At 48.4% G+C, this 17,325-nt stretch overlaps 1 protein-coding gene across 1 annotated transcript in view; it reads left to right on the forward strand.

Annotated features, from left to right (window-relative positions):
* The first annotated feature begins 334 nt into the window (after positions 1 to 334).
* Positions 335 to 17,325, forward strand: part of LOC114806406 (xanthine dehydrogenase/oxidase-like) — a 112,861-nt gene continuing 95,870 nt past the window's right edge. Inside the window, 17 exon segments of the mRNA XM_039910150.1 lie at positions 335 to 348; positions 509 to 629; positions 2,773 to 2,799; positions 2,801 to 2,900; positions 3,181 to 3,242; positions 3,888 to 3,956; positions 4,343 to 4,429; positions 5,293 to 5,434; positions 6,113 to 6,205; positions 6,876 to 7,027; positions 8,621 to 8,714; positions 9,427 to 9,536; positions 9,988 to 10,172; positions 10,367 to 10,541; positions 14,188 to 14,271; positions 14,690 to 14,859; positions 15,501 to 15,624. Of these exon segments, the coding sequence (XP_039766084.1) occupies positions 335 to 348; positions 509 to 629; positions 2,773 to 2,799; positions 2,801 to 2,900; positions 3,181 to 3,242; positions 3,888 to 3,956; positions 4,343 to 4,429; positions 5,293 to 5,434; positions 6,113 to 6,205; positions 6,876 to 7,027; positions 8,621 to 8,714; positions 9,427 to 9,536; positions 9,988 to 10,172; positions 10,367 to 10,541; positions 14,188 to 14,271; positions 14,690 to 14,859; positions 15,501 to 15,624 (1,809 nt within the window).

The raw sequence follows: 17,325 nt of genomic DNA on the forward strand, positions 1-17,325 counted from the left end.
AGATCTGTTATCTGGTCATCTTGAAGGACTTCACCTGATAAATGGGAATGACGCTATTCACTTGTGGAAACTCCAAATCCACTCCAGCACTGCAACTCCATGGAACATCAGGGGTCTCAGCCACAGAGAGAACTAGTCACTGGTCTCCTTCACCAGTGCAAGCACCCAGAGCTCCTGCCCTCCGCTCCAGCATAGAAAGCAGCAGCATGGTGTAGTAGATAGAGCATGGGCCTGGGAGTCAGGCCTGTAAGGCTCCCACATTCTGTATCACAGGGTGGGAATGAGATGTGACAAGCCAGGGCCCAGGGAAAGAGTACTGTACTCTTCAAGGATCATGACAAGATCAGGGTACTGTGGTGAGGACAACTGGCAAATTGTGATGTAGATGATGAGCAACTGTGGTGAGCGTGTTGAGGAACTATAATGGTGTCATTCAAATCTGTGGTGGCCTCCTCTCTGTCCAACGTGGGTGATCAGCTTTCAATCAATGGCAACAAACCTCCCTTAGCCTGGCGTCCAGCCACTTCACTGCCAATGCTTGCCTGGCCCCCATCTGCACCCTGCACCATGTCACTGTGACGACTCTGGAAGGAATCGGAAGCACCAAGACTAAAATGCATCCCGTGCAGGTGAGCTGGGCTGGGACTTGGATCTGAAAACCGAATGGAGAGATTCAAAGCTCTTAAGGTGAGAATCCTCATGGGGAATTGTCTCCCCCTGGTCCCCCTGGCTTCTCCTGGTCCATTAAGAAGATCTATTCTCACTGCAGCTGTTTCCCTTTCCACGAAATGTCCTCTGCCTGTCAAATCCCCAGGAATGCTGGGAGCCTGCCTGAGATCATGCCTGCAGAGCCCTTGGCTCTTCTTAGAGCAAGGAGGGGCTGGTGGTTTCTGTGTGTCTCCTGGAGTATGATAAGCATGAATGGTTTGTGAGCCAAAGTCACCCACTGAAGAGAACCCTATATACAAATCCCCAGGGCCTTTCTATCTAGGTCCTCCAAGGTCCTTATAATAGTAATAACAACAATAATAATAAGGATGAAGACATTTATTAAGCGTTTACTGTGTATGAAGCACTGTTCTAAGCACTGGATAATAGTGCCAAGCATTTAGTATGTGTGAAGCACTTGGCTAAGCCCTGTGGTAGCTACAAGTTGATCAGGATGGACTTAGTCCCGTCCTTCATGGGCCTCACAGTCTAAAGTGAATCAAGAACGGATATTTAACTCCCATTTTACATAGAAGGAAACTGAGGCACAGAGGAGTTAAGTGACTTGCCCATGCTCACACAGCAGGAAAGTAATAGAGCCAGAAGTAGATCCCAAATCCTCTGACTATTAGGCCCTTGCTCTTTTCTCCAAACCTCGATGCTTCTTATTAATTGATTGGGTTCTCCGTGTCCCTGGGAATGGTTGATGAAACCTCTGGACTGTAAGCTTGCTGCAGGCAGGGAAAGGGTCTACCAACTCTGTTATATGTACTCTCCCAAGTGTTTAGTACAGTGCTCTGCATACAGTAAGTGCTTAGTAAATATGATTGACTGATTGATCGATTGATTGACAAGCCTTCACTGTCATTCATTTGGTTAATGTGAAGCACGGATCAGTTATAAGCCTTTTTCCTCCTTCACAAAGCCTGTCAGAACCAGGCACAAAGCCCAGCAATTCTAACCTAGAAACTCCCCTTCTGCCTGTCCCCTCCACCCTCTTCACCCCACAGAAACTCTTTGCCACTGTCTGTCTGCCTGACTGCATCTCCTTCCACATCCCCTTTGAATGAAAAGATAATTCTTTTGAGGTGAGATAATTTTCCATGTGGGCAAGTGTGGCTTTGCAGTGACCAGTAGTACGAATCAGCAGGACCCATGGAAGCCATCCCCTTGCTTTGTGACTGGATGTGTTTTTGGCATCCCCTGGCATTGCTCTGGAGCCATTGCTCCCCATGTGTTCAGGGAAACCTGCTTCCTCAGCCACCTTGTAATCCATTCTGCCACAGGAAGTTATGGAAGACACTGTCCCAATTTTCTGGAAAACTTCCTTTCTGATGTTGCAGCAAACTGGAGATTTGGGAGAAGCTTTATCTGAGATTTAATCCAGGCACAGGCACTGACTGACTGGGGGTCCCAGAAATGTTTCTTTACCTCCTCATAGCTCAGCTTCTTCATCAGAAAAGGGGGCTCCTCATACACCTCCCTGCAGGCTGAGCTTTAATTAGGGTTCATACCTTGCTTTGTGCAGATGAATTAAAAATTAGTGTCTTTAACACTGAGTTTCTATCCTGAAAATGACGGGAAACACCTTCCCTTTTTCAAAGAATCAGGGAACCCCTCCTTTTGGCAGAGGCTCTGGGTAAATATGGAAGTGGTTCCAATCTGAGCCTTCCTTCTAAATTATTCTGTTGTGGGACAGTGAACACTCATAACAGGTTCCCCTTATCTCAGCATAATGGTTCGCTTTGGACAGCAGAGTTCCATTGACCCTGTTCCACTAACCCTTAGTGGTGTGATTTTAACATTTCCCAAATCCCATTATATGATGGAAGACTCCCTCTGAAACAGCTCTCCAGAGGAAAATAAAAAATAATGTACCAAGCCGACTACAGTTCTTGAAGTCCCCTTTCTTTTTCCATAAGTTAATTCCATGTTCTGTTTCAGAACTGCCTCCCACCAACAGGGATTGCTGAAAGGTCACTTTGGATGGAAGGATAGTTCTGTGGGATTCTGGGAATTGGGGACCCTGTTTATTGCTGACATTTGCTTGGCTTCTTCCTTTAGGAGAGGATTTCCAAAAGCCATGGCTCTTCAGTGTGGGTTCTGCACCCCGGATGTCGTCACGGGCATGTATATGCTGCTCCGGAATAACCCCGAACCCTCCATGGAGGAGATCGAGAATGCTCTCCAAGGTAACAGGGATCTGGCCTCCAGGCAGCCCCATGACACTCTGAGCGAGTTTTCCGGGATTTGGGCCATCCAACAACTCCCGACAGTGGAGACAGAATGAGTACTTGGAAGAAAACAAGATTCTAGTGAGAGATAGAATCATGAAAATCCCTAGACACACAAGTTAGCAATTACAGAGTCCTAACTTTCACCTGTTCTAGGGTGGGCACTGGGGCCATCTCCGTATTACCACTCTGACTTCTCTGGCATCTCCGCTAATGCCTGCCTTTTTCTGGCCACCAGGGAACCTGTGCCGCTGCACGGGGTACAGACCCATCCTGGAAGGCCTCAGGACCTTTGCTAAGGTAAGTGTCCCCTAGAAGCAACAGCACCATCTCAGCAAAGTAGAGGTGGGACTTCTTGACCTTCAGATAAAAGTCAAGGTTCTGGGTAGCAAGTAAATACACCTGTAATTAGTCATACTTTCATTGGTGGGTTTTCCAAATTCACTGGGACATGTGTCAAGGTGTTCTGTGTCAGGGGCATTTAGAAGGAATAGCAGAGCACAGAGGAAATATTTCCTGTCCTGCTGCCCTACCACTCAACATCTGCATCATCCCAGATTTGAACTTACTCTGTTGGCTCTAAGTGCCCCTTAGTACCTCCAGAAGGCAAGCAAGGAGCAAAGGCCTTCGGTGGAGTTGAGGGAAGGAAGTTTGAGGGGAGAAGGACTGGTTTTCTGTGAGAGAAAACTTTCCTAAAGGGCAAACACTTGATGAGGAATCAGTGGCTGCTCTGGTCTAGGAGCATTTAACCAGGCCAAACCCAGTGGGTGCAGCAGGCTGGCAGGGAAAGGAGGCAGGCTGGAGAGTGGGGAAGGGTGGATGGGGATTTCTTCTCCTTTATTCCCGGTTGCTCTAGACCAAATGCAAGGGTCAGATGGGGCCATGTAGTAGGGTAGAAATCTCAGAACAAATAGCCATTTCCCCATTTGGATGCTTGTCTCTTAGGGCAGAGGATGTTTTGGGGGAAAGGAAAAGGGCTCAAACTGCTGCTTGAACAAAGAGGAAAAGAGTACGGTAGGCGGACCCAGATCCTCCCTTCCACCCCTTGCCAAGAGGTTGTGTGGTTCCCCTGCAATCTGTGTTGGCAGGGTACAGCTGTGCCAGCTGCCAGATGGGCCCGGGAGAGAGGAAAATTGCAGAATCTACAGGGTGGCTTCCTGTTGCTTTATGTAATAATAAATAATTATGAAAAAATGTAAGCCTTGGCTGGGAATAGTCAGACACTGGCTCCTAAGTCATTTCCCAGCTCTGCCTCATGTTCTTTCCCCAAGCCTGGCTTAAGTAGGGGGAGGACTTTCTTTGATATAGGGAGGAGTCTTTGGCAGGAAATGTAGTTGTTGATTTCAAACTGGCAGTTGGACCCGAGGATGCTAACTTCACCGATCCCTTTGCTCTGGCAGATCACACTCTCACCATCCTTGTTCAATTCTGAAGAATTCCTGCCCTTCGATCCCACTCAGGAGCCCATCTTCCCCCAGGAGCTGCTGGTAGGGAATCTTCAGAGGGACAGGAATGAGCCTATGGGATTCTGGTGGATGAAGACTGTGGTTCTGACAGCAGGAGCTCAGTCCAGGGAGACTTGTACCTGTAGAAACTCCTTCCCTCCTCCATTCCCTGCCCAGGGCCAACGTGAAGTCAAGACCACTTCCCAGCCCTGCTCTTTGCCCAGGGATGTTATGAGCCAGAGTCTACTGAACTCTGAATAGTCAGCTTTATATCGTGGTATCAGCCGCCTGTTCTCTGCCCTGCCTACATTTCCAGCCATCCATCAGACTTCTCAGCTTGGATGTCTCATCCCCACTTCAAGCTGATCTAGGGTCACCAATAACTCCTGATACTTCTCAACCTTTGCCCCACCCAACTTCTCTGTTCCCTGCCCTCTTGACCCCTCCTCTGGGCCCCTATACACACTGGCCACACTGGGGGGCAATAAGGTGTGGTTCCTGCAAGAGGGGCTTCCATCTCCAAATCCACCATTTCAAATCCATCTCAACTGTCATCAAACCTAAACCATTTGGATCAGTTCTCTATCTAAAGCCCCCTTTTCCTGCTTAATCCTTCTTCTGCACCCTGAGCACATCCTATCTACATATCCACCTCCTTTGAAATCCCATCCTGTCTGTCCCTTTCCTAATGACCCAAACACCTTCTGGGTTTGTTGACATTCGTATCCTAGCCTGCCTCCTGTGACTGCTTGATGGGTGCTAAATGGAGATGTCCCTAAGTCCTGGGGCCACCTGGGAAAACTGAGAGATAGGGTGAATTGGTCCAGTTGGAAGATCAGGGATTCCTGATCTGGCCAAAGGACGGTTTCAAATGCAGTGAAATGTAAGGTGAAATCCCATTCCAGCTCCTCAAAGATGCTCCTCGGAGGCAGCTTCGTTTCCAGGGGGAGCGCGTGACATGGATCCAAGCAGCCACCCTGGAGGAGCTGCTGGACCTCAAAGCTCAACATCCAGATGCCTTGCTGGTGGTGGGGAACACCAAAGTGGGTAAGAGAAGACTTTATCCTTAGAGCTGGAAATTTGCACCTGTGTTTTCCTGGATCAGGACCCAAACCCGGTCACCCCGATTCTGTCAGTCCCACAGCCGCACAGTCCCACTGAACCTCTGAGCGGCTCGGCTTCTCATCTGCCCACTTCTATGACAAACCATTGGGTGGGAAGCCAAATGTTCAGGTGTCCTCAGGAGGCCTGTGCTGCTGAAATGAGGAAATGGGGAGGGGAGCAGAGAAGGCTGAGGTCAGCTCAAGTCTGGCCCCACCTCCACTAGACCTTGGCACACAATAGGCTAATAAGGTTCATGTTCTTTCTGCATGTTGGATCTGACAGGTTTGCCAGTAAGAAGTTGTAAATGTTCTGGGCATTGACCCGGGTTTGTCTGTCCAGGCATGGTCCACTGGAGTCAACCTGCATCTCAGGTAGCCACATCTGGCTCCAGCAGAGACACAGAAAGGTGCTGGGCTTGACTTGGAGTCGAGTTGCCAGGTGGTCATTGCTCTGTGCCCAAGGGCCTGCTGGGAAGGAGGGCTGAGATCCACTGGGCCTTGGGTCAGCGTCCAGGTTGAGCTCTGTGGCCTCTCCTAAGCCTGGAGCACACTGGGTCTTTGGCAGTCAGGAGACAAGCAGGGTGACTGGGGCCCATGGGGCTTGTGCTTCCTTCCCTTCCAGGGATTGAGATGAAGTTTGGCAGCAAAGTATTCCCAGTCATTATCTGTCCAGCCTGGATCCCTGAGTTGAATGCCGTGGAGCACAGAACCGAGGGTGAGAGAGAACCCTAAGTTGTGACCCTGGAAGAAGACTCAACTTTGGCAACTCCCCTAGACTCAGTCATCCCATCTGTGTAAGGGGAGCAAGACCATAAGCTCACACATCTGGATGTCCTTCATTCATTCAATCCTATTTATTGAGCACTTTCTGCATGCAGAGCACTGTATTCAGTGCTTGAAAGAGTAAAAAACAACAATAATCACATTCCTTGCCCACAACGAACTTATAGTCTAAAGGAAGGGAGACAGACATTAATATAAATCAATAAATTACAGATATGTACATAAGTGCTGTGGGCCTGGGAGGGAGGATGAGCAAAGGGAGCAAGTCAGGGTCACTCTCTAAACTTTGTGATCATCCCAACCCCAGTGTCCTAGAAGTAGAGGGTTGCATTAACCTGCCTCCCGCCAGAGTCTGGACCTCTAGAAGTGTCAGTGAATGCCTGGGCCTCATTTCTGGACTAGTGGGCTTCCCAAAAGCTCCGTGCCCCAACCACAGCTTGGAAAGGCACCCCAGCCTTTCTCTGACATTATCCAGACCAGGTTTAGAGTTGAACATTCCAAGGCAAAAGAACCTCTTCCCTGCCCCAGCTCTCCCTGATGCAGGTGAAAGAGGTGATGGGAGACAATAGAGGCCCCAGAGAGGTCACTGTCTCTGTTCACAGGCATCTCCTTTGGGGCCTCCTGCACCCTGAGCTCCATGGAGGAGACACTGGCAGCAGCCGTGGCCATGCTCCCTGCCCACAAGACGGAGGTGTTTCAGGGCATCCTGGAACAGATGCGCTGGTTTTCTGGGAAGCAGGTCAAATCCGTTGCAGTGAGTATCTAGCCTAGAGCTCCAGAGCATGGCAGTGGGCTAGTGCATGTAAATAAGAACTATTTTGTTACAGCCCTATGACTAACTCCTGGCCTGGAGTATTCCGTGTTTCCTCAGTACATCACCAGGTCTCAGTCTCTCTGCAGCTGCTGCTGCTGCCTTCGCTGTGTCGAGGGTCGAGTACACTCACTCCCTCGGTGAACTCATCCGCTCTCACGGCTTTGACTACCATCTCTACGCAGATGACACGCAGATCTACATCTCCGCCCCTGTCCTCTCCCCCTCCCTTCAGGCTCGCATCTCCTCCTGCCTCCGGGACGTCTCCACCTGGATGTCGGCCCGCCACCTAAAACTCAACATGAGCAAGACTGAGCTCCTCATCTTCCCTCCCAAACCCGGTCCTCTCCCAGACTTCTCCATCACCGTGGATGGCACGACCATCCTTCCCGTCCCGCAGGCCCGCAATCTCGGTGTCATCCTTGACTCGTCCCTCTCGTTCACCCCACACATCCTATCCGTTACCAAGACCTGCCGGTTTCACCTCTACAATATCGCCAAGATCCGCCCTTTCCTCTCCACCCAAACGGCTACCTTACTATTACGGGCTCTCGTTATATCCCGGCTAGACTACTGTGTCAGCCTTCTCTCTGACCTCCCTTCCTCCTCTCTCGCCCCGCTCCGGTCTATTCTTCACTCCGCTGCCCGGCTCATCTTCCTGCAGAAACGATCTGGGCATGTCACTCCCCTTCTTAAACAACTCCGGTGGTTGCCTATCGACCTCCGCTCCAAACAAAAACTCCTCACTCTAGGCTTCAAGGCTCTCCATCACCTTGCCCCTTCCTACCTCTCCTCCCTTCTCTCTTTCTACCGCCCACCCCGCACGCTCCGCTCCTGTGCCGCCCACCTCCTCACCGTCCCTCGGTCTCGCCTATCCCGCCGTCGACCCCTGGGTCACGTCCTCCCACGGTCCTGGAACGCCCTCCCTCCTCACCTCCACCAAACTGATTCTCTTTCCCTCTTCAAAACCCTACTTAAAAATCACCTCCTCCAAGAGGCGTTCCCAGACTGAGCTCCTCTTCCCCCTCTACTCCCTCTGCCATCCCCCCTTTACCTCTCCGCAGCTAAAGCCTCATTTTCCCCTTTTCCCTCTGCTCCTCCACCTCTCCCTTCCCATCCCCACAGCACTGTACTCGTCCGCTCAACTGTATATATTTTCGTTACCCTATTTATTTTGTTAATGAATTGTACATCGCCTCGATTCTATTTAGTTGCCATTGTTTTTACGAGATGTTCTTCCCCTTGACGCTGTTTAGTGCCATTGTTCTTGTCTGTCCGTCTCCCCCGATTAGACTGTAAGCCCGTCAAACGGCAGGGACTGTCTCTATCTGTTGCCGACTTGTTCATCCCAAGTGCTTAGTACAGTGCTCTGCACATAGTAAGCGCTCAATAAATACTATTGAATGAGTGGCTGGAGCGTGGATCCCCAGGGCTCCCTGTTTAGGCCGACCCCATGGCCCTGAGGCTCATCAACCAGCTCCACCCCGATTGCCCAAGGATGAGCTCTGACTCCATACTGTACGCCCACATTCCTAGTCCATCGGGGGAAACATCATGGTTGCCAGTCCGAATTCAGACCTCAACCCCGTGTTCATGGTGAGCGGAGCCAAACTGACGCTGGTGTCCAAAGGTGAGTCATGTCACCTTGCCACCGGGCTGAAGGCCTGACTGTTTCTTGGGTTCAGAGTGGAGAGGGAATCTGGTCTGTCTGTTCTTCTCATGTTGCGATGAGTTGAGACACTCAAGGTCATAGTGAGCCACTGGCAGATCTCAGGACACAGCCTGGGTTCTGTCAGCCCCTCTCCAGGGGAAGGTCAGCCGGGATGGATTTCCTCACTGGGGTCACAGGCCTGGCCCAGATCAAAAATAGGAGAAGGAGAATTAAATCACTGAAAGCCTGTCTTGTGACTAATCCAAAGGACCTGAGTAGGCACTTTTCAGTGTCAGGGTGTGTCCTCTGAACTCAATCGGCCTTTTGTTCCCGGAAGGATTTGGGATTTCTTGCTGTTGGTAGGATTCCTTCTAGGGCTGTGATGGTCTGTCAGTGTACTTGTCGCAGGAATGGAGGAGCTGTGGATGAGAGAGAATTCCTGGGTGGCACAATGTAAAATTCACACTTGAGGGTAATAAACCTGCCACCGAATCTTGTGCTTTGAGATCCTTGGATGGAAGATCATGGTCCAGTTCTTTCTAAGAGGTCTTCCCCAGCCAGGCTGGCTGCTTTTGTTACTGCAAATTTTCCTGGGCAACAAATGATTAGACACCATACATTGTGGTCTGGGGTTAGTTGCCGAGCTGACAGATTCTGTACTACCAACCTGAGGTCTGTTCTTGCTGCCCAGGAAAGAGAAGAACCATCCGGATGGACCACACATTCTTTACTGGCTTCAGAAGGACGTTACTCAGCCCACAGGAGATACTGTTCTCCATTGAGATCCCTTACAACCAAGAGGTGAGGGCAGGAATTGACAGGTCCAGGTTGCTAAGGCCAAGCTAGACATTTGAACCCAAGCTTGGGGCCGTAGTTGACCTTTAAGTAAGCTAAAGCGTTACTTATTCTTCACCTTAATACCAGTCTTTGATCCAGAACTCATTCCATCGTTGAGGAATTATCCCTCTGTGGGTCTTGATCAGGCAGAGCAATTCTCTGGATCACTTCTCCAGTTTGCTAAAACTGGCATTATTTCCCCTTCATTTGAAGAGTCTAGAGATCTGAGAAGCAATGACACTGTGTGACCTGGGCAGATCGCCATGGAGGAAGTGGGCAGATCAGTATTTACCCCAATCTCTCAGAGAGGAAAAGTGAGGAGCCAAAGTCACATGTACTGCCCTGATGTTTACTGCTTCACCAAGGAATCCTCCCTGCCCCCTGGCGTTGGAAATCAGTTTTTTTTTTGTTTTAGAATGAATACTTCTCAGCCTTCAAGCAAATCTTCCGCCATGATGAAGACTTTGCCAAGGTGACCTGTGGAATGAGAGTCCTGTTTAAGCAGGGTACCACTCAGATACAGAAGCTGGAGATGAGCTTTGGCGGACTGGGAGATAAAACCCTTCAGGCTCTGGAGACCAGCAAAAAGCAGACGGAAAGGTGAGACAAGCCCGAATGGCCGTCCTGTAACGGACTGGGTGGGTAAAAAGAGTCTTCCATTAATGGTTTGGCGGGGTTCAATGCTGTCCCATCTGCCATTTTCCCACTTTCCTGGGCTACCCGTGGAGGGGACCCTTGCCTTCTGCCCTTCCCTTGGGCTTCTCTCGGGTTTTCCCTCCTCTTTCCCTTGGCAGATTTTGGGATGAGTCGCTGCTGGCAGACATGTGTGCTGGACTGGAGGAGGAGCTCCGCTTGGCTCCTGATGAGCGGGGTGGGATGGTGGAGTTCCGGCGCACGCTCACCCTCAGCTTCTTCTTCAAGTTTTACCTCTCGGTACTCCAGAAACTCAAGAAGTGCAGTGTCAGAGGGGTGAGTGGCATTTGGGGCCAAAGCAGGCTCCCTTGAATCTTGTATCTGTTCATCGGGTTTGTTGTGACCAAAGGCTCGAGGGTGGGAGAGAGGTGAGCTCACCTCCATCTGGCTCCACAGAGCAGACAAGGGAGACAGAGGCTAAGTCAGTAGAGGTCAGAAAGGCTCTCATCATCCAAGACCAAGTGCAGTCTCTTAGTCTCACTGAATTTTGGGACCAAGTGAGGAAAATTATCTCTAGCTCCACCGCTCCAACCACACTCTTAGCCATTATGCATCGATCCATTCACTCCTTCTTTTCTTTACCCATTTATTTATCATTTTTCTAAACTCTTTCTGGGTTCAGGTCTGGGGAAAGAGTAAACAATTTAGTAATCCACTCCCAATTCAGCCACTGTCCTTCTGGGTGACCCTGGACAAGTCACTTAAACTCTCTGGATCTCAGTTTCCTCATCTGTGAAGTGGAGATGAAATATCTCCTCTAACTACTTTTTAGATGTGAACCTCATTTAGGGTGGGGTCCATGTCCTAATTGATTATTTTGTGTCTACTCAAATTGTTTAGCATACTAGTTTTGATAGAGAGTAACCATTAATAAATAACAGTATTATAGATAGGCTATATCTCCTTGTCTTTCTGATTGGATTATAAACTCATCAAGAGTAGGGACATTGCCTTCTTCTTTTGTACTCTCCAAAGCACTTACAATAGTGCTGTACACAAAACTGGTGCTCAATAAAATACTGTTGACTGACTGACTGACTAAAGAGTAGTGTCAGCCTGCATATTCACTGTGAGCCTATGGAAGAGAACCAGGATCTCCCCTCCAGAGCTTGGCTCTCAAGGACTGTAACACAGATCACTCCAAAAAAAGGCCAACCCTGCTATATGGAGTAGAGAGTTTATGGCTGCCATAAAGATCTGTGCACATATAAGCCATGTATCAGTCACACATCAATCTTTTCAGCCACACACGTAGAAAGGATCTTACCATCAGTAGCCTCACATTCAAAAACAAAGGACATATATGTATGTATCTACATAAGTATAATTCTGGTATTTTATAAGCAATTCGTAAGTGTCCTAAGTGTCAAAAACTGTACTAGATAAAAGATAAAAGATAAGCAGATCCCACATGGGGTTCAGTCTAGGTATGAGGGAGAACAGGTACTGAACAGGTCCTGCTCTTTCATCTCCATTCGAAGCGCTACCACGTTAGTACAATCATTCATCCTATCCTGACTGGATTACTGCCTCAGCATCCTTTCTGATATCCCAACCTCATGTCTCTCCCCACTTCAGTGTATACTTCACTCTGCTGCCTAGATTATCTTTCACAGAAACTTTCTGGGCATGTCACCTTGTCCTCAGAAATCTCCAGTGGTTGCCTATCAACCTCCGTAGCAAGCAAAAACTCCTCACTATTGATTTCAGAGCTCTCCATCACCTTGGCCCCTCTTACCTCACCTCCCTTCTCTCCTTCTACATCCCAGCCTATGCACTTGGCTCCTCTGGTGTTAACCTTCTCATTGTGTCTCATTCTCACCTGTCCTACCATCAACCCCTGGCCCACGTCCTACTTCTGGCCTGGAATGCCCTCCCTCCTCAAACCCACCAATCACAGTTCCCCCCTTCAAAGTCCTACAGAAGGCTCACCTCTTCCAGGAGGCCTTCCCAGACTAAGCCCCCCTTTTCCTCTGCTTCCCCTCCTCTCCCCATCACCCCAACTTGCTGCCTTTGCTCTACCTCCCTCCCCACCACAGCACTAAAGTATATATATATAGAGAGAGAGAGAAGCAGCGTGGCTCAGTGGAAAGAGCACGGGCTTTGGAGTCAGGGGTCATGGGTTCGAATCCCGGCTCAGCCACTTGTCAGCTGTGTGACTTTGGGCAAGTCACTTAACTTCTTTGTGCCTCAGTTACCTCATCTGTAAAATGGGCATTAAGACTGTGAGCCCCATGTGGGACAACCTGATTCCCCTGTGTCTACCACAGAGCTTAGAATAGTGCTCGGCACATAGTAAGCGCCTAACAAATACCAACATTATTATATTTATAATTCTATTTATATTAATGATGTGTATATATCTATAATTCTATTTATTTGTATTTATGTTATTGATGCCTGTTTTCTTGTTTTGATGCCTGTCTCCCCTCTTCTAGACTGTGAGCCCGTTGTGGGCAGGGATTGTCACTATTTGTTGCTGAATTGTACTTTCCAAGCACTTAGTACAGTGATCTGCACACAGTAAGCCTTCAATAAATAAGATTGAATGAATGAATGAATGAATGAATGAATGAATGAATGCTGAAACTCCATTATGCAGATGAGGGAACTGAGGCCCAGAGGAGTTAAGTGATTTGCCCAAGGTCACACAACAGACAAGTGGCAGAAGCAGGATTAGAACCCTGGTCTTTTGACCTCCTGGCCCAAGGTCTTTCTGCTTAGCCCTGTTGCTTCCCTTATGTGAACCATATGGGGTTCATATGAAGACCTGTGAGATGAGCCTACTTGGGATTTGGGTTGAACTCCATCCTCTCCCTTTGTTTACACTTGAATCTGTGATCTTTGAGCATTTGATAGTTGCCCCAATACCTACCCCACAGCACTTATGTACATATCTTTTTATTACATATTATGAATTCCTGATTCATATATATATATATTTGTCTATCTCCCTTTTAGACTGTAAGCTCTTTATGGTCTGGGAACATGTCTGCTAATTTTGTTATATTGTACTCTCCCAAGTACTTAATATATTGCTATGACATAGTAAACATTCACTGATTGACTGATTAACTTGTGATTCAAAGGATGGAAGATCTTTCTAATTATTCTTGCAAATCTAATCTGAAGAGTGTGGTAGTATCTTTGACGTGGAACTGAAAGGAGGGTCAGAGCAGATCTGCCAGCCTCTTTCCTCAGAGGGAGACAGAATGTGTCTTACAGCTCTTTGATATTGCAATAATAGTGATAATTGTGGTATTTAAGCACTTACTATGTGCCAGGCTCTAGCCCGGGCTTTGGAGTCAGAGGCCATAGGTTCGAATCCCGGCTCGGCCACTTGTCAGCTGTGTGACTTTGGGCAAGTCACTTAACTTCTCGGTGCCTCAGTTACCTCATCTGTAAAATGGGGATTAAGACTGTGAGCCCCACGTGGGACAACCTGATTCCCCTGTGTCTACCCCAGCGCTTAGAACAGTGCTCGGCACATAGTAAGCGCTTAACAAATACCAACATTATTATTAATAAGCACTAGGGTGGATGCAAGATAATTGGGTTGGACATAGTCCCTGTCCCACAGAGGAGTCACAGTCTTAATCCCCATTTTGCAAGTGAGGAAACTGACATAAAGAGAAGTTAAGTGACTTGCCCAAGATCATATAGCAGACAAGTGGCAAAGCAGTGATTAGAACCCAGGTCCTCTCACCCCCAGGCCCATGCACTTACCAGTAGGACACACTGTTTCTATTGTACTCTCCCAAACCCTTAGTAAAGTGCTCTACCCACAGTAAGCACTCAATAAATATGATTGATTAATTGATTGAATGAATGAACCATTCACCATCTTTATAAACTGGGAAGCCCTAGTTGGATAGAGTCCAAGACATGACCTGTTCTGCATTCTGCTCCCTGTCTTCTGCAGAAGTGCGGCAACCTGGACCCTACCTGGCTCATCGCCTTGGCACCTTTCCAGAAGGATCCTGTGGCCAACTTCCAAATCTTCCAGGTTTGTACAGGAGATTTGTTGTTCTGGAGAGCAGCAGTCTTTGACCCTGACCATACTGTAGAATTGGAGCGGGGAGAGGCAGATCCAAGAGTGATTTTTTCCTCTGGCAGATCCATTCCCTGGGAGAAGAAGCTGCTGTGATCACTAGTCTGTTTTCATCTTCCTGTCTCTTCTCTGGGATCCTGCAGTAACTATTTTGCTCCTGTGTGTTTCCTCCCCTTTTCTCCCATAGATGGGTGGTAGGGGGAACAGAGGTTTTCCCATCCATCTTCCATTGCCTTCTGCATGCTCCCCAACTCTTTTTCCTCAGTCCCATAGCCACTGGGTCAAAGAGCTCGGACCATGACCGCCAGAGCGGCCCAGAAAAACCTTCCCGTGGAATCTCCCCAGATTCTGATTAGCCCTGCTATGTCCCCAGGAAGTGCCCAAAGGTCAGTCTGAGGAAGACATGGTGGGCTGGCCCTTGGCCCACCTCGCAGCCTCCATGCAGGCCACTGGGGAAGCTGTGTACTGTGATGACATCCCCCTGTATTCCAATGAGCTCTACCTGCGGCTGGTCACCAGCACCAAGGCTCACACCAAGATCAAGTGAGTGGAGCTGTGTTCAAGGGACAGAACCCTGCCATAAACTTTGGGGTACTGTGTGTGACTTTTCATAGAATACAAGGGTCAGAAATCCTAATTTTTAAAAAAATGTTATATTTGTTAAATGCTTACTATGTGTCAGGCAATTTACTAAATTCAGGGGTAGGTATAAAATAATCAGGTTGGACATAATCCCTGTCCTCTTTGGGCTCACCATCTTAATCCTCATTTGACAAAAGAAAAGAGATAACTGAGGCCCAAAGAATCTAAGTGACATGTCCAAGGTCGCACGGCAGACAAGTGGCAGAACCAGGACTGGAACACAGGGATTGACTTCTGGGAGCATGCTCTTTCCACTAGGCTGTGCTGCTTCTCACTAGATCATGCTACTGCTAAGTCACGCTGTTTCTTGCTAATTGTTTAAATTAGGCCCCTTGGCCAATCACACATGCCCAGTGAATAGTAGATTGGGGCTTTGCATATCTAGCTGCCCCTTAGCCTCAGTTTCCATATCTGGGCAGCAGACATGATAGTATCTGCCCATTACATACTCCCAAGAATGCAGTGAGGCTGAGAGAAGGGATGTGGGGAGTGGATTTCCTGCAGCCTGTTTCCCTCACCGCTCACGTGACTCCTCCCTCCAGGTCTATCGATGCATCAGAAGCTCAGAAAGTCCCAGGATTTGTCCACTTCCTCTCAGATGCTGATATTCCTGGGAGCAATGTCACTGGACTAGAGAATGATGAAACGGTCTTTGCGGATGGTGAGGTAGAGTTTGGGTCTTTCCCTTCCTGAGCTGTGGTTCTGCCAGAGACCCCAGGGGGCAGTCCATCTCCAGTCCCATTCTCTGCAGTCCCCAAGCGTGGGTCTCAACCATCCCACGGCACATGGCTGAAGGGGCTGACTGCAGGCCTGGTGCTCACCTGCAGGCACCTGCTCAGCCCCCTTGGCAAAGGAAATGCTTCTGCCAGGGAGGGGTAGAGCAGGTAGCCGATGGGGAAGTTTTCACTATCCTTCGCTCCAGCAGGGAGGGAGGGCAGACCAAGATGCTGAGCTGGTAAACTGTTCATGCATACCGGGTTGCTCTGGTCTAAACCATTCTTGGAAATCCATTTCATTCTACTGTATTGTGATCCCAGGGAGTGAAAGGAAAGGTCGATTCAACCAAGCAAACCTAAGGGGGCCCTTGGACAAAATGTACAAACAGTTGACTGACGTCTGAGGTCTTGGATGACATCAGTATCTCAAATCAGATTTCTTACTTGTCAATCAACAAGCATTAATTGGGCCTCCTCAAAGTGGCTGATACAATGTCAGGAACTCGACGTCTATCTTCTACCTGTTCCTCCGAAGTAAATCTCCTAATCAACCTTGGCGACCCTCTTCCAACTCATTGTTTACCCCATTCCTTTCATCAATTATATGTTTTGAGTGCTTACTCTGTGCAGAACATTGTACTACGCACTTGAGAGAGTACAATTTAACAAAGTTGGTAAGTGCATTCCCTGCTAACAAAAAGGTTGCCGTCTAGAGGGGGGAGATAGACATTACTTTAAATAAATTATCTATATATACATAAGTGTTGTGGGTCTGACGAAGAGGTAAACGAAGGGAGCAAATCTAAGTCCAAGGAGAAGGGAGTGGGAGAAGAGGAAATAAGAGCTTAGTCGGGGAAGGCCTCTTGGAGGAGATGTGCTTTCAATAAGGTTTTCAAGTCGGGGAGAATGATTGTCTGTCAGATATGAAGAAGGAGGGCATTCCAGGCCAGAGGCAGGATCTGGGCAAGAGGTTGGCAGCCAGGTAGCCCAGATTGAGATACAATTAGCAAGTTGGCATTAGAGGAGTGAAGTGTGTAGGCTGGATTGTAGTAGGTGAGCAGCGAGGTAAGGTTGTACAGGGCAAGCTGATTGAATACTTTAAGCTTGTTATGGGCAGGAAATGTGTCTGTTGACTGTTGGATTTTATTCTCTCAACCACTTAGGACATGTCCTGCACAGTAAGTGCTCAATAAATACGATTGACTGATTGAATGAATGCTTTAAAACCAATGGTAAGGAGTTTCTGTTTTATGAAGAGGTGGATGGGAAGGCCCTGGAGGTTCTTGAAGATGTGGGGGGATAATGGACTGATCATTTTTGTAGAAAATGATCTGGGCAGCAGAGTCAAGGTTGGACTGGAGTGAGAAGAAACAGGAGGCAAGGAGGTCAGCAAGGAGGCTGATATGCAGATCAAAGTGGGGCCGGATAAGTGCTTGGATTAACATGGGAGAAGTTTGAATGGAGAAGAAAGGGCAGATTTTAGTGAAGTTGTGAAGGTTGAACAGACAGGATTTGGTGACACTGAATATGTGAGTTGAATGAGAGAGATGAGTCGAGGATGATGCCAAGGTTAAAACAGGAAGAATGTTGGTGCTGTTTACAGTGATGGGAAAATCATGGGGAGGACAAGGTTTGGGTGGGAAGATAGGGA

This window comes from Ornithorhynchus anatinus, chromosome X1 (genome assembly GCF_004115215.2).
Source record: "Ornithorhynchus anatinus isolate Pmale09 chromosome X1, mOrnAna1.pri.v4, whole genome shotgun sequence".
NCBI classification, from domain to species: Eukaryota; Metazoa; Chordata; class Mammalia; order Monotremata; family Ornithorhynchidae; genus Ornithorhynchus; species Ornithorhynchus anatinus.